Genomic DNA, 21,360 nt, shown 5'->3' on the forward strand with positions numbered 1-21,360 from the left:
GGCAGGGAAGGGGTAAATTATAGTGAATAGGAGGGTGGTCTCTGGAGTTGGTTCTAGTCCTGTCTCCAGTGTTGTGTCACCTACTCCAGGTCTTGGTTTCCTCTTTTATAAATAGACATGCACGTCATGACAATTAAATAAAATGAGGCATTAAAGGTGCTGAGCCCAGTGTTTGGCACCAAACAGATTGTTGTTACCACTGGAGGTGTTTTATTATTCGTACAATAATTATTATAATTTTGTGGGGGGCTAAGGAGCTTGGGGGTTTGGGATTCGGGCCGGTTGCTACCACTCACTAGGTGAATAAGAGACATTGAGCAATTCACTTTCCTGTCTGGGTGTCCATGGTCCTGCCTAAATGCAAGAAGGTGCAGAAAATGCTATTCAATGTAATTTTTCCTAAGAACAGCATGTTCATTTAGAAGAAACGCTCTGATGAGCTGTTCGAGGTGTCAGGTGCGTTCCTGAGGGCGTGCTCCGACAACAGAAGATGATCCTAAACTGTCACATGGAGAACAAGTAAATGCATTTATTTGGCTCCTGAGGGAGAGGGAAGAGGAAGGAAGGGCAGCGAGAAAGAGGAAATGCAGCTGGCGGGAGGGCCGACACCTGCCATTTCCGGGGGCTCCTCGAGTGTTTTTGTGAAATTGCTTAGACCCCATATGTACTGGATGCAAATGATTCTTCTCACAGGAGGCGGTAAGGGGAGAAATTATGGGTTTGGAATGACACGCAGGGATAGAGGGACGGCCATTTCCCCCTGTCCCTCTGAGGGAAAGAGCTCGGAGCCCGGCCATTCTGTGTGATGCGTATGATGAGGTCGGCCTGCCTGGGAGTACATGCCTCCCTGCACAGACAGATGTGCGACGTCCGCCTAGACCGGACGTCAGTTCGTCCGTTCGCAGAGTGTGTACATGCATATGCAGTGCACACGTGCACACCCACTGGACTCATGCATATAGATGTGATGTACGATTGTGTGTGTGTGTGTGTGTGTGTCAGGCTGCACATGTAAATATGTGGAAATTACATGAATGTCTTTTTATGCACGAGGGCTGGTGTGTTTGTACTTGTGTGCGTTGTGCGTATATTCATTATTCCCCCACCCTGTGTTTTGGGAAAGCTGCCCCGGGCTGAGAGAAAGGCTGAGAATAAAGTCAAACAAACACCAAAGGAAGGGATGCGGGGTGCCCCAGAGGCCCCAAATCTGGCACCCCTCCCCCTATCCTGGGGCAGTATCCCTTCTACACTTACAAGGTAAAAGGATCGGCTCCCACCTCATCCCCATCCCCTGCGTGTCTGAGTCCCACTCTGTTCGCCTCTGAAAGAAGTGGTGCAGACAGTGAGGCGAATACCCTGGAGGACAGAGATGGAGGAAAGGCCTGTGTGGGGTGAAGAGGCAATTTGCAGGAATGCCCAAATGGGAAAGCAACTCTAAACAGAACATTCTCTTAATAAACAAGAAATTAAGTCTTAATAATGCAGCAAGAAGCCCATTAACCCCTCTTGATCTAAGGCTTGCTTCTGCCAGTTTTCAGTCCGAAGGGACCTGTGCTTGTTCCACCTTCTCTTTTCGTGAGCCCCATGGAGAGCCTGCACTGACACTTGGAATATTTATTTCCTCTGTTTTGTAGCTCTAACATCTAGTAGATTCACATATTGAATAATTTACCACTTGGCCCATCTATCTATTCATCTATCCATCCAATCATCTATCTATCTAGCCATCCATTCATCCATCGGTTCACCCATCGGTTCACCCATTGGTTCACCCATCGGTTCACCCCTCCATTCACCCATCCCTTTGCCCATCCGTTCGCCCATCTGTTCGCCCATTCGCCTGCCCATCCGTTCACCCATACATCCACCCATCCCTTCGCCCCTCCATTAATTCATCCGTTCACCCCTCCATTCACCCATCCGTTTGCCCATCCATTCACCCATCCATTCATCCATCCATTCATCCATCTGTTCACCCATCCGTTCATCCATCCATTCAGCCATCCCTTTGCCCATCCATTCACCTATCCATTCACCCATCCCTTCATCCCTCCATTCATCCATCTATTCACTCATCCATTTGCCCATCCATTCATTCATCCATTCACTCATCCATTTGCTCATCCGATCACCCATCTGTTCGTCCATCCATTCACCCATCCATTTGCCCATCCATTCACCCATCTGTTCACCCATCCGTTTGCCCATCCGTTTACCAATCTTTTCATCCATCCATTCGCTCATCTGTTCACCCATCCATTCAACCATCCCTTTGCCCATCCGTTCACCTATCCATTCACCCATCCCTTTGCCCCTCCATTCATCCATCTCTTCACTCATCCATTCGCCCATCCATTCACCCATCCTTTCATCCATCTGTTCACCCATCCGTTCACCCATCCATTTATCCATCTGTTCACCCATCCATTCACCCATCTGTTCCCCATCCATTCACCCATCTGTTCATCCATCCATTTTCTCATCCATTCACCCATCCGTTCACCCATCCGTTTGTCCATCCATTCACCCATCCATTTGCCCAACCATTCATTCATCCATTTGCTCATCCGTTTGCTCATCCAATCACCCATCCATTCGTCCATCCATTCGCCCATCTGTTCACCCATTCGTTCACCCATCCATTCACCCATCCATTTATCCATCTGTTCACCCATCCATTCACCTATCTGTTCACCTGTCTGTTCACCCATCCGTTCACCTATCCATTCACTCATCCCTTTACCCATCTGTTCGTCCATGCATTCGCCCATCCATTCACCCATCCGTTCATCCATCTGTTCACTCATCTGTTCACCTCTGTTTGCCCATCCGTTCACCGATCTGTTCATCCATCCATTTGCTCATCCGTTTGCCCATCCATTCAACCATCCCTTTGCCCATCCGTTCACCTATCTGTTCACCCATCCCTTTGCCCCTCCATTCATCCATCTATTCACTCATTCATTCGCTCATCCATTTGCTCATCTGATCACCCATCTGTTCGTCCATCCATTTGCCCATCCATTCACCCATCTGTTCACCCATCCATTTATCCATCTGTTCACCCATCCATTCACCCATCTGTTCACCTGTCTGTTCACCCATCCATTCACCCATCTGTTCATCCATCCATTTGCTCATCCGTTCGCCCATCCATTCACCCATACGTTTGTCCATTCATTCACCCATCCCTTTGCCCCTCCATTCATCCATCTATTCACTCATCCATTTGCCCATCCATTCATTCATCCATTTGCTCATCCGTTTGCTCATCCAATCACCCATCCGTTCGTCCATCCATTCGCCCATCTGTTCACCCATCCATTCACCCATCCATTCACCCATCCATTTATCCATCTGTTCACCCATCCGTTCACCTATCCATTCACTCATCCCTTTGCCCATCTGTTCACCCATCTGTTCACCTGTCTGTTTGCCCATCCGTTCACCTATCCATTCACCCATCCCTTCACCCATCCATTCATCCATCCCATGATAACTGAACATCTCTTCTTCTGACCTTGGCGAAGCATTGGGAACATTACAAATGAATCCGTAGAGTCCTTGCTCCACCAGGCCATCACGCACCCTCCTGGAATTCATTGTCTTAATTGTATCTAAAGTCATTTTTAAGCCAACTCTATTTAGGTCATTGTGGATCCTGAAGGATGGAAGATCATGTCCTCCTGCATTACCAGTGAGACTTCATGGGAAAGTGCAAACATGAGTGTCTTCCTCTCCACTCACGTCTAGGTGTGTGGGACCCAGAGGTTAATTTTGGAGAAGATAAATCTTCTCATCGGGAGATTTTAGTCTAGTACTTGAAGCAGGTGTGTCACTCAATGAACACAGTCGAGTTGGATCACTTCCTATACTATGTATCCATTCATCCACAAATATTCCGATCATCTGCTAGGCACGTGATACTAGTCCCTGTCTTGCGAGGCAATGACAATGAAATGAGGAAAGCCTTTTACACCCTCCCTGACCTCATAGCGATTCTCCTCTAGAGGGAGACGGGCTATTAAGCAAACAAGTGCCAGGAAATGTGGGACATGATCCTTTGGAGAAATAAAGGAGACAGGGAACACCTGGTTAGATAGAGTTTTGAATCTAGTTTAAGTAAAGAGTGGGGATTCCAGGAAGGCTTCCTAGAGGGGGTGTTGTCTTAGGTGATGTCTGAGGGAAGAGTAGACATTAGCCAGGAGGAAAAAAAGAAAGAAGAGTCACCACCATGAGAAAACAGGGTGCATTTGTGCAGGATCAAGCATACCTAGAGAGAGAGTGGCAGGGATGCGGCTGAGAGACCATCAGTGCCTTGTACTCCCGACAGGGATACAAGCCCCCTTTCCTCTGGGTGACATCCTCTCTCTGTGTCATTCTACCTTTGCTATCCGTCCCCTCTCATCTCTGTGTCCCTGCACCAGCATTGCCCGATAGAAATAGATTGTGCGCCACATACGCCATCTTAGACGCTCTCACAACCACATCTCTGAAAGTAAAAAGAAAAAAAGGGAGAATCAGTGTTAACAATGTATTTTATTTAACACGATCTATCCAAAATGCTATCACGTCCACGTGTAATCAATAGGACAAGCTACCAATGAAGTATTTTATATCATGTTTTACATTTTCGGATTTTGGCAATCTACCGTGTGGTTCACACCCGCAGCGCATCTCAGTTTGGACTCCACTCACTTCAAGCGCCCGATAGACACACTTGGCCGGTAGCCCTCCCACAGGGTAGCATATTTGTCGTCACTCAGTGACTCTGAAACAGGGACAATATGTTGTCATTCATTTGTCACCGCAGTGCCTGCCAGGCTCCTCAATGCAGGTGTGCTGAGCTCAGTTGAGTGGACGAGGTAGAGAGTCACAGAGGAAAGGCGATTCCTTGGGGTGAGGGCATGGCAGGGAAAGCTCTCCAGATAGATGATGGGGACTGGGCTGTGAGGAGTGCATAGGAGTATGGCAGGTCCAGGACCGAGGAGGAAGGGCCAGAGAAAGTGACAAACGCTGGATAGGATTTCAGTGGTCAGATGGGAGAGGGACCCAACTGCAGTCTCAGTGGAGAGAAGCATTTGAGGAGATCAGCAAGAATCCACCCCGGAGACAGCAGTGATGGCTTGGCTGGAGCTCATGGAGGGAGATGGCAGTGAACGGGTGGACGGGAGGCTGCACGTGCGAAACTGAACGGCAGTGGAGCTGTGCTCTAGAAGCAGCCACGGACGCGCCCGAGGCACAGGGATGAGCCTGTGGTCGGGGCTGTGCACTCTGCCTAGGGCAATCACTCTCCTCCGAGAAGCAAAAAAATAGATGTATTTTTCTCTCCAACTCAAAACATAATCAGCATTCGGAAGAAATCTCGGTGATCTTAGGCATCAGGCTCTCGCCCTCAGACAGTATTGACAGTGCTGTTCTCTGACTCTCCTATTTTCTTGGCTTGAGTGGACAGAAGGATGCATCTCAAACATTTGGTATTTACAGTAATCAAGTGGTGGGCAGTGAACCGCCCTGTGTGTGCCAGGCAGGCTTCAGGTCCTTCAGGTCCAGGCGAATTTAACTCCGGGACAACCTTGGCCTCAGCTTTGCACGTGGAGAAACTGAAGCATGGGGAGGGTGAGTGAGGGTAAGTGTTCACACAGCTAGTGTAGACCAGGCACACTTGCTCCAGACACGGCTTTTTGCCACGACTCGAACGGCTTTGACTGCGGCAACGAACCAGACCCCGCTATAAGGACTGGACAAGTATTAATGAATTGAATCCCTCGGAATCGCTCCATGGAGTACGCGTCATCCTACCCACCCCCAATTTTGTTAGTGAATAAACTGAGGAACACAGAGGTCAAGAAACATCCCCAAGGTCACAGTTGCGAGGAGGGAACCCAGATGTACGCAGGTCATAACTGCTTAGCAGGCCTTTCTGGACCCTCCTTTCCTTCCAGAATGATGCCACACCTGGTTACCCGAGTGAAAGGGCCGGAAGTTAGCGCTGTTAGTAACCTATGCACGTGTCACGAAGGAAAACTTAATGGAATGAAATACATGGATCTGTGCATTCCTCGCTTGCTCCATTTCCCCACCCCACACTCTCCTTCTTCCTCTCCGACCTCCTCCCTACACCTGACTTTCCCGCCACCCTCCCTCCCTCCCCAGCAGAGGCTGCTTCCTGTCTGAGCCTCGTACTCACAGACCCACAGTGCTTGGCTCGTGTAGGTAACGAGCATATTGATGGAGGGAACTGGAAAACACGATGGATTAACTATTTACTATCTGCTGTGTGCCAGGCACTGGGCTTGTACAGGGGAGGGCACTGGCTGACGTCGGTGGTGTCTGGCTTCAATGATCGGACGGTTGAGTTTTTTCCCTCTTTTAGGCATGTGGTTTTTGCTCTCTATCAGTATTTGTCTTTAAGAATGTCTCCTCTCTCATCTGTCTACCTGCTTAGCCATCCATCCATTGATCTGTCCATCCATCTGTCTGTCTAGGAAGGGGCAGCAGCAGGAGAAGGAGAGAAACAAGGGAATGGGAGTGGGGGGTGAAGGGAGAGGAGGTATCTAGGGCAAATGCATCATTTTACAGAGGGAGAGAGGGAGCCTCAAAGAGAGGAGGTGGGTCGTGTTGGAGATGCTGCTGGTGAGGTCTGCGTGGCCGGTTGGGAGAGGTTGGACTTGACCCCGAACAGTCTTTCCGTGATCCTTGTCCTCCTAGAGCTTGGTGCTCACCGCCACCTCTGGACTGTTTCTCTTTCCCCGTGCTCTTGATTTTCAGAGGCAGAAGGGAATTTAGGCAAAATCGGTGGGAAGTTCGGGCTATTGTCAGCATCCAGGCCCTGGAGCCTTTCCTCCCACCCCAAAGCTCGACAGGCTCCCTGAACCTCTTTCCTTTTCCATGCAGGGGAGGAGGCCTTGACCATGTACATGGACAAAAGTCGCCTCGACAGGAAGTCAGGGAATGCCACCCAAAGTGTTGAAGCTCTGCACCAGCTTGCATCATCCTACTTTGTCGACCGTGATGGCACCATGAGGAGGCTCCATGAGATCCAGATATCAACTGGAGCAATCAAGGTAGGCTTGCGGGTGGATGGGGTGGACAGTTCTTCAGACGACACTGCAGGGGTCCGGTATTCTGAGAGCCGACAGGCAGATACAGTCCCTGGCTTCATACCCACGGAGCTAACGCAACAGTGTCCCCTGCCAACCGCGCTGACTCGTGCCATCAAAGGCCCTGCAAGATCCTGAGCCCTGTTGTAGGGTGACCACATGTACCGATTTGCTGGGGCAGCCCCGGCTGTGGTCGTGGCATAATTATCAACAGTCCTCTCATTTCAATCTTAAGGTTCTCCTGCGTGCATGATATTTTAGGGTCCCTTTCCAGGTAAAACAAAGACAAAACTGAGGCGACAGTGGGTAAGTGATTTTTGCAAGGACATAGAGCTAGCAAGAGGCGGATTACTGATGCCTAGATGAGCAATTTTTAAACTCTTGTGTTCTGCATCGCATTACTCACTGCCTCCCATTTTACAGATAGGGAAACTGAGGTCCAAGAGCTAACGACTTTTTTGTTCAGGGTTCTACAGCCAGCATCCCGTAACAGAGACTAGAATTCTACTCGCTGAACCAGGGGTCCGCTATTTCTGTTAAGGCCAGATAATAAGAATTTTAGGCTTTGTAGGTCGTGTGGTCAAGGTCGCCCCAACTCAACTCTGCAGCCGTAACACAGAAATCAGCCGCGGACGGTGCGCAGACAAGTGCGCTCGGCTTTGCGCCAATCGAAATCTTATGTACAAAAAAGGGGCCACCTGCCACGTGCGGGCCCATGCTCCCTGCAACGACCTCAGCCAGTAGAGGCCTCAAGATGGTGGCCGCGCCCTACATCCGTGGCGAGACAGCTGACCTTGGTCACATGGGGTCATGGAGCCCCAGAAATGTGGCTACCGAGGAGCGAAGTTGGCAATTTCGTCTTAATTAATTTTCACTTAAATAGCCACACTGAGGAGAGCAGCTCTAGACTTTGAATTCAGTGCCTTGGAGCACAGACACTTAAAAAAAAGGGGGGGGGGGTTTCTATTTTAAATGCAATAAATTCAGGGATTACCTCTCTAAAGAGGACGAGGGAGGAATTTTTGATACAAAGGATTAGTTTTTCTCACGGTCTCAGTGCGGAGTTTTTGCATCTCACATTTTCTGAAACCCGATTATACCTGCCTGCTACTCCTCAATCTTCGATCTAATTTCTTCTGAATTAAGTCCAGACCTACCCTTCTGTTAAGACTTGCAAAAAATATCTCTAGGGGAGAAGTCTGTGTGTGGCTGGGACCGGGGGTGGGGGGTGAGGCCGACTCCAGCAGGTGAGCTAGAGATTGACCAAGGGAGGAGGACAGATGTGGGAGGGAGTTACCTAGGAGGAGGGAGGAGGAGAGCAATAAATCAGATGGACAAACAAAGAGCCAGCTTATCCAAGAAGCATCGCCTCTATTGGGGGGATTATGTTGTTAGGGAACTCTGCGCAGGGAGACAGATCTTTATGAAGCCATCAGAGTCCGAGTGAAGCAAAGGCCTGGTTTTCATTATCACCAAATGGTTCTCTCCCCCTCGGATGGGATGTGGAATTGAGATATCGAAGCTCTGTCAGAAGATAATCTTCTTTTGTGCCTCCTGGAAGTGCAGCCTGCCTCCTTGCAAGGAATGGCCCAGAGAAATTGCACAGAGGCCACTCGAGGAGCCACTCTTCCCCTACCAGTGTCTTCCGCACTCGGTGTGGGACGTGGATTTTTCTTGCCAGTTCTTGCCACCACCCCCAGACCCCGCTGGCTAGAACTGTCTCGCTGCCAGCTTTGTTTAAGACTAGCCGCTGGCCCCGGTGAGGAACGTCTGCCCGGCCGTAGCTTCCTTTCCCAGGATATCCTGAGCAAAACGAAAGGGTAGTTTTGAGCCTCGTTCAGTAACAATTGTGGCATTACTTTGTTCAAAAAAAGAAAAAAAAAAGAATAAATTGTTCAAAAAACAAAACCTCCTAATCCTCCATCTATATACTGTTTCTGACGTGCTAACCGCTCCAGAACTGTGATCTCTATACCCGTTGAGGTGGGTAGGAGGGCTCTGTAGGTGGGACTTTGAGGCCGAGAAAGGGAAAGTTACGGATGCAAAAGGGTTCACAGGGGGAGGAAGGCTCAGCTGGCATGGAGAGTCTCATGGCCATCGTGCGGGTCATGCGACAACTGGTGCTGTGTCGTCAGAGTTGGATGCAAATCTCAAAACTGCCCAATATTTGATTGTATTAAGTGGCGGGAAGTAAGGTGAGAGGGATGAGAGACCTCTTTTCACCCTAAACCAAGCTTACTTTATGGTTATAAAACGGCTTTCAGAAAATGGGCCTAATTTTACTGTTCTTGCCAAATAATGCATATGTACTGGTGACAGATTATATAGAGATTCGGGGAACACGACGCCCGTGTTTGAACATATGTCAGGCACCTCCACCCATCATGTCTCAGCGCTCAGCTTTCCTGGGCAGGATTTATGAAGCTTCAGGTCACACAGAAGCTCGGAGAGGTTGGGGGACTTCCTTAGGTCACACAGCAAAGTCATGGCCCTGTTAGGCATGAACGCGGATCCTCCTCCGCTTCAGCTCGGTAATTCATACGCTCCGTAGAGTGACCTTGCGGGGTGAGAGCCAGGGAGCGGCTCCAGTCCGTGGACTTGACTGCCCCGCCCTCCCGGCGTCTGTTTGGTGGTGGCCCACATGTGGCCTTGGCACAGGCCAGGTGCCCAGGAAGTGGCCATGGGCTCAGGCCAGGAGACCTTCTCTGCTGGCTCTGCTCTGCTGAGGGCTGACTCCGCGGGGCCCCGTCTCACAAGTGTCTGACCAGGGCGTCTGTCTCACACCTGTCCCCCTGGTGTCCACTCAGGTCACAGAGACGCGCACCGGGCCTCTGGGCTGTAACAGCTATGACAATCTGGACTCTGTGAGTTCCGTCCTTCTGCAAAGCACGGAGAGCAAACTGCACCTTCAAGGTAGGATGCCCGCGGAAATGTGGGACCGGAGGGTGGGTGGGGGGAGAGACTCGGGATATTGAGGAGGCATCAAGTGGTGAGAGAACGAAGAAGAAGAAAGACAGAAAACCTGATAGAAACCAGGAATGGGGAAATTAAGACAGGATAGGATGCCTTTGTAAAATTTTAACATATACAGGACACTGAATTCATGGTTATTAATTAGTTTTCAGATATAAAGCATGAGAATGTGAGCTTTATCCGATTATTTTGATGAAAATGTCTAAACAGTGTTATTTATAGATGCTCCAGACCTAATATATATTAAAGTTTCATATCTTACCGTCCGAATTTCCTATATTATTGTGTTTGATTTTCAATGTATTTTGGCAGGTGTTATTTGAATTCTAAGACCTAGAGAGCATTTTACAGCATCGTTGGGTTCTGCGTAACCTCCTTTCTCCTTATTCGTTAGTCATCTCTGGTCTTTAATATATTTATACCCACACATACGTGTTCGTGTCTGTGTGTGTGCTTTCAGCAGAGCGCACGGATGAGAACGCTCCGTGCTGGCTGAGACAGGTAGCCAGACGCTGCTAGCAGGGATGCAACAATTACGGGATGACTTTGTTGGTGTATATACTAACACGTGTATTGGCCTAATGTCTTTTTTTATGTCAGGTCCGTGTTAGGTGCTTCCTATATACTTATGACCTTAAGGAAAATAGACTCTTCCAAATAGTAATTTTACCCTTATTAATTCATCATAAAGAAGTGAGGAGCTTATAGGAGAAAACATACAAGGCTTTGAGTACAGATAGTGCTGTTTTAAAAAGAATGATTTGTAATAGCCAAAAAATAAGAGTGAGGATCTTACTTTTCCACCTGAGGAGACTGTGCAAATTATGTCACATGCCTACAATATCATATGAGGCAGGTACGAAATGTTATATATAAGAGTTTCCAAGAATATATGAAAACAATCTGATCTAGTGTTCATTTAAAAATGGATAGTTTCTTTTTTTTTAAATGGATAGTTTCTTTATTATTATTATTATATATACTTATATTATTATACTTATTATTTTATTTATTTATTCATGAGAGATACACAGAGAAAGGCAGAGACACAGGCAGAGGGAGAAGCAGGCTCCCTGCGGGGAGCCTGATGTGGGACTCGATTCCAGGGCCCCGGGGTCACGCCCTAAGTCAATGGCAGATGCTCAACCCCTGAGCCACCCAGGTGCCCCCAAGATGGATAGTTTCTCACCAAATGTATGGCGTGATCTTAACAACGTGAAAGGATAAGGGAAAATAATATTGCAAGGAAAGATGCCGAGATGTTAAAAGAGGTTACCTCTGGCTGGTGAGGTTGCAGATGATTTATTTTAGGCTCCCAGTTCTTTTTCTAACTTTTCTACAACAATCATGTATTAACTTTATAGTCAGAAAAAAAAAATGGCATGCTTTAACTTTGAGCAGACTGAAAATGTGACCTTCTAGAAAGGTATCTGAGAAAGGTGATTCTGAATGTCAGTGGGAGGAAAGTGGAGTTGAGATTGGCAGGTGGAGCTAAGCAGAGCCTAATATGACTTTTATATCCCAGTTCCTTGGCAACCCTTTGATTCACGCTCCTGTTATAGAAGATGGTTGGAAGATGGTGCAGGGAGGGCTAGGGGATGTCACTCGGGAGCACTGAACGAAAAGCCCTCTAGGAAATTCAGACCAGGAAAGTGCTTTAGCATTAAAAGAAAACACAACAAAACAAAACCTCAAACACAGGAAGAATAACCCTGCCCCCTTTAGTGGAGAAGAGGGTGGACACTGGGTTTGGTAATCACCTGATAAGAAAGTAGATAAGAGAGACAGATCTGCCTTGGGCGTGCCAAGATTTTCAACTTATCAGTTCCTGGGATACCTGTGGCGACCTTGTGAAGTGAGAGCGATGTTTGAGTCCGGGAAGCTTGGCTCCAGCCTACACTTGCTAACCCTGCTGTGAATGTTGGCAGTGGAGAGACCTGTGAGTTATAATTGGAGTAAATTTAGAAGGGATTAACAGGATGTTTCCAGGAAGTTATTAAGATCTTAGGCGCATTTAGAGGCTGATTTACCATGAAGCTAATGAAGCTTGAGGTCCACGGCTCCCCCACCTCCTATGTCCCCAACTTTTTTCATTCTAAGTATTCACTTTCACATCTTATTTTGAAATCTTTTTCTCAATAAGCAATTTTGGTATAAGTCTCAGTCTCCCAAAAGCCAGGTCCACCATTGGTTTCGTTACTAGAAGTATGTTATCCACCAAAAAGGAGGTGGCTCCCTTGTCCCATTCTAGATTGGTCAGAGCACACCTGGAAACTCGGGTCCAAGTCTGGGCATCCCACTTCAAGAGCGGTGCTAAGAAATTACAGTGCATCCAAAGAAGGGTGTCTTATGATGGATAGCTTAAGAGAGTTGACTTGGTACAATAGGATTTGGCTGCAGATACCCCAAAGGCTGTCTTGCAGAAAAGTTAGTCAAATTCATTAATGTGGATAAAATGAGCCAAAGCTGATCTGCTTGCAGGAAATGACAAGGATCCCAGCTCTTAGCTGAGATGAAATAGACCTCAGTTCAAGCTCAGTATAAACTTCCAGGGCACGTTCATGCCCAAACCTGCAGTGGCCTGCTGAGGTATGTAGTGATTCTCCGTTAGCAGAGTTAGAAGTAAATGACATCTGGTGGAAATGTTAGAGAGATTATTTAATCATCGTTCTGCTGGGTTGGGTAATTGAAGTAGGTGGTCTTTCAGTCCTTTTCATTATAAAGGTTTGGGTAATTGAAGTAAGTGGTCTTTCAGTCCTTTTCACCAACCACCACCCTTAATTGAGCATGACTGTGTGCCAGATCCAGTGCGAATGCCTTGAGCCTACGGGCACCAATCAGTTCAACTCATTACAGCAAGTACATGTGTATATATAGACATCTACGGAGATACCGACATATCTGTATAGATAGACATATTTTGTAGGAACCCACGTTGGCATCCAACCAAGCATAAGGGTATAGTGGTGCTCTAGACAGACACAGTTTGTGTCCCTAGAGAATACACACTGTATCAGAGAAGGTGGGCTTAAACAAACAATAATAGGCATAAAGAATTGTAGTGTAGAAAAATTCTGAGGGCTTCTTGGTACCAGACGTGTTGAGACTTCACCTACTAAGGAATCAGAGAAGATGCAGAGGATGAGACCTGGAAGATGAAGAGGAGGCAGGAGCATGGATACGGAGGCAGAGAGAGTCTTTATAAAGGAGCACTTAAAAAGAAAAAAAAAAGACGTCTAAAAATTTTTTCAAGAATTAAAAATTAAAAAAAAAAAAAAAAAGGAGCACTCAAGGAAATGAAAGTGTCTTAAGAGATTCAACCAGAGACACCAACGGTGGAAAAGACAAAACAATCCTCCAGATCCTGGAAGGCCTCTGCAGCACACTAATGACTTGAACATGAATTTGAGGGTAATGGGCACCGTGGAAGCGTTTTTGAAAAGGAGGTAGCATGAAGAGATTGATATTTTGGAAGATCTCTGGCTGTCTGGTGGTCAATTAATTAGACAAGGGTAGATCGGTGGTGGGTGACCAGTGAGGGGCAATTGCAGCACTCAGAGGCAGCACTCACAGATTCAGGCCATGCAGGTATCAGTTGGGGTTGAGAGACAGACCAATTTTAGAGTCACGTAGCAGGCCTCATGACCAGAGCTGAGTGAGGAGACCATGAAGAATTTAGATAATCTGTTGAATGGAGTGTAGGGACGAGATAGAGACGAAGGGCAGAGAAATACACAAGAGTCAGGGTACTATGTAATATAATAGAGATCATGAAAATAAAGCACACCATTATGGAGATTCGGGAAGGAAATAAGTCACTCAGACGGGTGAGGTAGAGGAGTCATAGAAAAAAAAATATCTGAGGAAGAATAATATTCTCTTGGTGGAAGGTAACACAAAACAAAACGTCTTAAAAATAAGACAGCAGCAGACTATCTCATGACTTTTGGGTAGGTTGGTATTTATTCAGTAGGATACAAAAAGCACGAAGTGTAAGGAAAAGGATCGCTACATGGAACACATTAAAATTAGGAATTTCTGTTCATCAGGCACTGCTATTCACAGAATGAAAATGCAAGCTGCAGAGTAGGAATAAATAAATAAATAAATAAATAAATAAATAAATAAATAAATAAATTTCTTCTCTGGATACATGTACCTGACCTTGTGCAAAATACGTAAGTAACTCCTACAACCAACAAGAAAAAGGCAGACAATCCAGTAAGACCAGAAAATGGGTAAAAGACATGAACAGGCACTTCACAAATAAGAATATCAAAATGGCAGATAAACATTTGAAAGGCCGATTAGCTTTTCTGGCCCTCAGAAAATGTAAATTAAAGTCCCACTTCAGGGCAGCCCAGGTGACTCAGTGGTTTAGCGCCGCCTTCAGCGCAGGGTGTGATCCTGGAGTCCCGGGATCGAGTCCCACGTCGGGCTCCCTGCGTGGAGCCTGCTTCTCCCTCTGCCTGTGTCTCTGCCTCTCTCTCTCTCTGTCTCTATGAATAAATAAATAAAATCTTAAAAAAAAAAAAAAATAAAGTCCCACTTCAGTATTCGAGAACAGCCGTCGGTCTGGTTCAAATGAGGAACCCTGACCGTAGCAAGCAGGGATGGTGTCGAACCCTGGCAACTCGCATGCATTGCTTGTGGGAGAACAAATTAGTACAGCCCCTTTGGAAAACTCTCTTGGCAGAATCTACTAAAAACTCAATCCATCCTTATCCTGTGACCCAGAAATTACAATTCTCGGGAACGTGACCCACAGAAACGTAACCCATGCTCCCCCAAAGACGCGAATGCTTATCTTAGAGCAGCTTTATTCAAAACGGCCTCTACATGGAGGGAGCCCTCGTTGCCCATGAACAAGTAAACGGATGAACAAATTGTCATGCATCCGTATGACAGGCTGCAGCTCAGGAATGGGAGAAAGTCAACTACCCTCCTGTCCGCCACACGGAAGCATCTTATGAACGTAGCATTGAGTCAAAGAAGCCGGACACAAAAGGGGATGCACGGCCGTGTGATGCCGGTTCCATACAGGCCCAGACCGTAAAGACAGATGCGCTGTTCTAGAAGCTCGGAGGGCATTAACCTTTGGGGAGGAAGAGTAAGGGACTGACGGGAGACGGGAGAGATTTCTGGAGGTGTTTATAATAGTCTGTTTCTTGATCCGGATGGCAGCACACGGGGGTGTTTGCTTTGTGAGCATTCATAGCGCTGTACACACATGATTTATGTGTATACATTTCCGTGTATATAATATGCATCTATTAAAAATTTATTTAATAATGCGCTCCCTCCTGACATCCTCTGCAAAGAGAAGACGTGAATAAAGCAGAGACGTATAAAAGAGCAGGAGGTGGTCCGGCCCAGCTAGAAGGCGGCTGCGCGGACGCGGGCGGAGGAGTCAGGAGGTAACAGTGGATGAGATTTATAGACGCTTCCCTAGGTGCCAGGGGCCGTGCGCCCTTAGTGTGGTCGTGTTCGTATTTATTTGTTTTTATTTATCTTAACGTACATTTAATTGTACCGTGTACTTATATTTGTTTCATTTATTTTTATTTTTTTTTAATTTTTTATTTATTTACGATAGTCACAGAGAGAGAGAGAGAGGCAGAGACACAGGCAGAGGGAGAAGCAGGCTCCATGCAGGGAGCCCGACGTGGGATTCGATCCCGGGTCTCCAGGATTGCGCCCTGGGCCAAAGGCAGGCGCTAAACCGCTGCGCCACCCAGGGATCCCTGCATTTTTTTTTTAATTTGTCGCATTTTTAAGCCTCACACCATTCTTAGGAGGAAGGCGTAGGTAACATCCCACCTTTGTAGGTGGGAAGACAGGTGAGGGAGGTCACTCTGTAAGTGAGCGAGCTCGGCGTTTACCCCTGATGGCCTGACCGCCGAGCTTCTCCTTCCCCCAGTGCTGTGCCCTGTCTTCCTCTTTCCTCTCCCAACTCAGCTGAAGGAGGCTGGGAGGGGAGATGCTGCAGAGCTTTATTGTGGTGGATTGAGGATGAGGCGAATGGCCCTCTAATGCCGTGCACCTTGCGGTGTCCCCCAGGCCGTGCGCAAAACAGGGTGAAGGCGGGAGGAAATAGGGAAAAGAAAGACGAGGATCGGGGGACCCCGGGAATGAGAACAACAGGATCAGAGAAACGATCCCAGGCTATTAGTAGTCAAAACAGCCACAGCCAAACTGGTAGTAATAACACTAATGGCATAATGACAACCTCTTATTTTTATACTTCTCTCTCCAAGAAGCCCGTTGAGTGTTTCGGCGACACTGTCATGCGACTTAATCCAGTATCCACCTGCGGAGGTGTGCAGAGAGCAGGGCGCCGCCTTAGTAGCTCACTGATGTGGAAAGGGCTGCACGGAGAATATTTTGCTGAGATCTGGGATGATCCACAAATGTATTCATTCGTACATTCATTCATTTACCAATATTTGTTGAATACCAGCCGCACGCAGAGGGTGTTGGAGGCGCCGGATGCACGGCCTCACGTGCCTAAGCCGCGTCTCCGTCCTGCTGGAGTTCACGGTGCGTGGCTGCCGGGGGAGCAGACGATAAACAAGGAAGCAGGGACGTATATTTTCTTTACGATCGGAGAGATGGTGAGGGAACGGGTCGTGTAGAAATTTGTAGACCATGGAGAAGACTCTAGACTTTACTCTGGATGCGGTGAGGAGCCATCGCGAATTCAGGCGGCGGAGCAACCCGACCTGGCTCACACGCGGGACGAATCCCTGCGGCTGCCGCGTGGCAAGACCGACCGGAGGGCGAGGGCACGGGCACGGGAAGGGCCGGCTCGGGCCGTCGCCTTTACCGAGGGGAGACAAATGGTGGCGGGGACCACGACGGCGGGGATGCAGGCCTTGAGCAGCGATTGCCAAAGGATGGGGGGCAGTGAGGCCCACGGAGGAGGGAGTGCCCTGGCCCGGCCCGGCATCCAGCTGCGGCCTCCCCACTCCACGCGGGGCCGCCCGAGGCTCTGTGCTCCGAGCGGCTTCTCCCCACATCCTGGTAATCACATGGTGCGTTTCCCTGGTTGGTCTCCGGTCGTTCCCCTCCCCCTCCTCCCCCTCCCCCACCCCTTCCTCCTCCCCTCCCCCTCGTCTTCCTCGTCTTCCCCCTCCTCCCCCTCGTCCTCCCCCTTTTCCCCCTCCTCCCCCTCATTCTCCCCCTTCTCTCCATCCTCCTCCCCTCCTCCTCCTCTCCGTCCTCCCCCTTCCTTCTCCTCCCCATCCTCCCCCTCTTCCTCCTCCTCCCCCTTCTCCCTGTCTTCCCCCCTCTCCATTCTCCTCCCCCTCCCCCTCCCCCTTCTCCTCCCCCGTCCTCCCCTTTCTCTCCTTCTCCCCCTCCTCTCCTCCTCCTCCTCCCTGTCCTTCCCCCTTCTTCTCCTCCCTGTCCTCCCCCTCTTCCTCCTCCCCCTCCTCCTCCCCCTCTTCCTCCCCCTTCTCCCTTCTCCTCCTCCCCCTCCCCCTTCTCTCCATCCTCCCCCTCCCCCTCTCCCCCTCCCCATTCTCCTCCCCCTCCCCCTTCTCCTTCTCCCCCTCCTCCTCCCCCCTTGTCCTCCTCCTCCTCCCCCCTCCTCCTCCCCTCCCCCTTCTCCTCCCCCATCCCCTTCCCCTCCACCTCCTCCCCCTCTTCCCCTTCCCCTCCCCCTCCTCCCCTTCTTCTCTCTTCCTGTGCTTCTGCCTCCAGAAACTTCAGCTCCCTCCAGACTCGCTCCATCGCTTATCACTCATGCACTCGGGCAACGTCTTCAAACTCTTGCCTGTCTTCTTGTCCAACACACAATAGTGTCTCGACTCCAGGCCTAAGGAATCTCTGGCGTTTCATGATAGGCATCGTTTTATTTTTCATTACTTTTCGCTCTTCTGCATTATCTCTCCAGTCTCAAGGCTTCCACACCTCCCGGGGAGCTGCTCTGACGTCTGCTCTGTTGTCGGGCACCGCACCCACCCTCTTCCCTAGGACCCTATGACCTGACTCCTGAGGGTGAGAGCCCCTGAGCCGTAGGGACCCCTTCTGTCTCCAGAGGCCCCGGCACACAAACAGTGCCCTGAGGATATTGGTTACGTGGCTTTGTGAGTGAAGGAACGAGCGGTGAGCGAACCACCGGGCGTACAAGGAGCGCCGCTCTCTCGGCCCCTCGCGCCCGTCGTGGCAGTCACGCGGGACCCCGTTCCAGGGGGGCCACCTGCCCCTGAGCTCACGTGCGTGGACGGCACAGGCCGGAGCACAAGCGCCTTCCCTGCCGCGCCGGGGGTTACAGCTGTAAGGCAGGGGTGGTTAGGAGTGTCCCCAACCTTCCCAATGCCACCTCCTCCCAGGAGCCTCTTCTAGGACCTCTTCCACGCCGTGATTCATTTGTTTCTATTCACCTTGCACCTGTTCGTCTGGGTTTGGGTTTTCTGCCGCCGTGAGGTCAGACGATGGGCCGCCTCGGACAAGGGCTTTCGGCCTCCCAGCTCTGCTTGTCATCCCATCCGCCGGTGCCACGGCCGTAGGGGCCCAGGGCTATTTGCTGAATTCGGGGTTTTCCCATGGTTGGTGCTCAGGCCGCAGGAGGAGGAGGGGAGGGGCCTGGGGGGAGGAAGAGCAGGAAGGGTAAAGGAGGGGGGAGGGCGGGCAGGAGGCGGCGCAGAGGGCCGCGTCAGCAGTGGGGGCACAGGGTGGCCTTCATAGTCCCCTGGGCGCAGGGAGTAGCGGTGGGGACAGACCCGCACCTGCTGGGAGGAACACGTGTTAGGGCTGCAGGCTCCCTCCTGGACACTGTGCCTACGTCCGATGGCCAGGCCAGCCGTCCCGCCCACGGGCGGAGGGGACCCCGCTCCCCAGGATACAGAAGGACAGATGGACACTTTCCTGAGGTTCCCTTGGCCTCTGGGTCGTCGTCGCCCGGGCTCCGAGGCTTCCCAGCTTGTCCGGCGAGCTCCGGGTCTGCAGGACACATTCCCAGATGTGGGTACAGTGGGCATGAGGCCACGCCAGCTGCAGCAGGACAGCAGGAGGGCGGGACGTGAGTAGGTGTGGCCCTGGGGCCCGGTGGACGGCAGAGCGCCCACGTGGCCGGCGCGTGGGAGAGCCTGGCTGGCGGGAGCAGCGGGTGCAGGCGGCGGGAGCCGGGCCCTCGGGCATCGTGGGTCTGCAAAGCCCGCTGGGCAGGTGCAGCCCCCGCTCGGCCGCACCCGGTGTCGGTTTTCCTTCCCGCACCCAGGAGGACGCGGCTCGGCCCATGGCGATGACCAGGGCTCCTCTTAAGAAGCGGATTGAGGCGTCAGTGGGAGGCTGGGTCAGGACACAGGCGGGACGGGGAGGACCCACGGCCGACCCCGTAGGACTGGGACCCGGGGCTGGCTGGTTCCCGGGGCTTCTCCGGGTCTGCTGACCTGCAGCACGGGGGAGGGTGGCCGCAGAGCCCTTGTGCTCCTTTCAGTGGGAAGCTCGTGGACGTTCTACTAAGCACCCGGCCTAAAAGCCGATAGGTCCGACGTAAAATGATCATTGCACTTCGGGTGTACCGCATTCTGCTCCCGGGCCAGGTGAGGAGCGGTGCCTCGGTATCAGTATCTCGGACAGGCCTCCCCAGAGACCCCGCTCCGGGTTTGAAGGCTGAGGCTCACAGGACTGAAGCAACTGGCTCGTAGGTGGCACGGCAGGGATTTGAACCCAGATCCGCTCAACGTCCGCGCTCTTAAACCACATTGTCTCCCAACCTGGAACATATAAACCAGAATCAGGACTTTTTTTTTTTTAAAGATTTTATTTATTGAGGCAGCCCAGGTGGCTCAGTGGTTTAGTGCTGCCTTCGGCCCAGGGCGTGATCCTAGAGACCCAGGATGGAGTCCCAGGTCAGGCTCCCTGCACGGAGCCTGCTTCTCCCTCCTTCTGCCTGCGTCTCTGCCTCTCTCTGTGGGTCTCTCATGAACGGATAAATAAAATCTTTAAAAATATAGATTTTATTTATTTATTCATGAGAGACCCAGAGAGAGAGGCAGAGACACAGGCAGAGGGAGAAGTAGGTTCCATGCAGGGAGCCTGACGCGGGACTCGATCCCAGGACCCCGGGGTCACGCCCTGGGCCGAGGGCAGGCGCTCAACCATTGAGCCCCCCAGGGGCCCCGTCGTAACCATTTTCAAATGCACAGTTCACCGAGTGGCATGAGGTACAGTCACCACATTGTGCCGTGGTCACCACCATCTAGTTCCAGAACCTTCTCATCATCTCTGTACCCATTAGGCAATCATTCTTCGCTCCACCCCTTCCCTCCAGCCCCAGGCAACTAGTCTGCTTCCTGTCTCTATGGATTTGCCTTTTTTGGATATTTCATATAAATAGAGTAACACAACATTTTTTTTTTTTTTTGGTGTCTGGCTTCTTCTTATTTAGCAAAGTGATTTCAAGGTTCACCCATGTCGTAGCGTGTATCAGCACTTTGTTCTGTTACGGCCGAGTTAATATTTGAATGCGTAGGTACCCCACGTTCCGTTTGTCCGTTCACGGCTTGATGGGCACGTAGACCGTCTCCACTCCCTGACTCCCGTGTAGACCGCTGCTACGAACATTTGTGTACACGTTTCTGTTTGAATACCTGCCTGCGATGCTTTGGGCTATACAGGCCTTAAGAACCGACTTGCTGGGTCATTTGGTGATCGAATTTTTTCAAAAAGGGTTTGGTGCAAAAATAAGTTTGTTTCGTGGTCGATGGTGTGATTCCATTGTTGCCTCCCCGAAGAGGGTTACGTAAACCAGTGCACGGCTGTGCGACTGGCAGGGCTGCCCCGTGGGAGGTGCACACCTCCCAGCTAGCTGGCACTGGGCTCGGCCACGTGGTTTGGTTTTGCCTTTTGCCAGCAGGAAGTAGGGGATCATACCCCGTGCTCCATCGCCGCAGACAGGTTAGGAGACACGGCCTGGTGCGGCTTCTGCTCTTTTCCTTCCGTCACGATGGTGGCATACGCCCGAGCCACGCTGCTCCTTCAAGTCTAGAGGAAACGCCAGTCCGACCACGATGAGCTATCACCTCACACGGGTCAGAAAGGCGAAAATGAGCAACACGAGCAACAGCAGGTGCCGGCGAGGACGCAGAGGAAGGGGAGCCCTCGTGCACTGTGGGCGGGAAGGCAAGCTGCTGCAGCCACCCTGGAAAACAGTGTGGAGGCTCCTCAACAGGTTAAAAACAGAGCTGCCCTACCCCCCGGCAATCGCACCCCTGGGTGTTTATTTACCCCAAAGGATACGGAAATACTGATTGGAAGGGGCACCTGCACCCCAGTG

General features: G+C 50.4%; 1 protein-coding gene across 2 annotated transcripts in view; it reads left to right on the top strand.

The window, feature by feature from the left end:
• The window catches only part of BRINP1 (BMP/retinoic acid inducible neural specific 1), a 178,903-nt gene that overhangs the window by 107,111 nt on the left and 50,432 nt on the right, over window positions 1-21,360 (top strand). For both annotated transcript variants that reach the window (XM_041760480.1, XM_041760481.1), the window contains 2 exons: window positions 6,898-7,067; window positions 9,911-10,016. In XM_041760480.1, the coding sequence (XP_041616414.1) occupies window positions 6,898-7,067; window positions 9,911-10,016 (276 nt within the window). The remainder of the gene's footprint in view (window positions 1-6,897; window positions 7,068-9,910; window positions 10,017-21,360) is intronic.

Source organism: Vulpes lagopus, chromosome 7, assembly GCF_018345385.1.
Source record: "Vulpes lagopus strain Blue_001 chromosome 7, ASM1834538v1, whole genome shotgun sequence".
NCBI lineage: Eukaryota > Metazoa > Chordata > Mammalia > Carnivora > Canidae > Vulpes > Vulpes lagopus.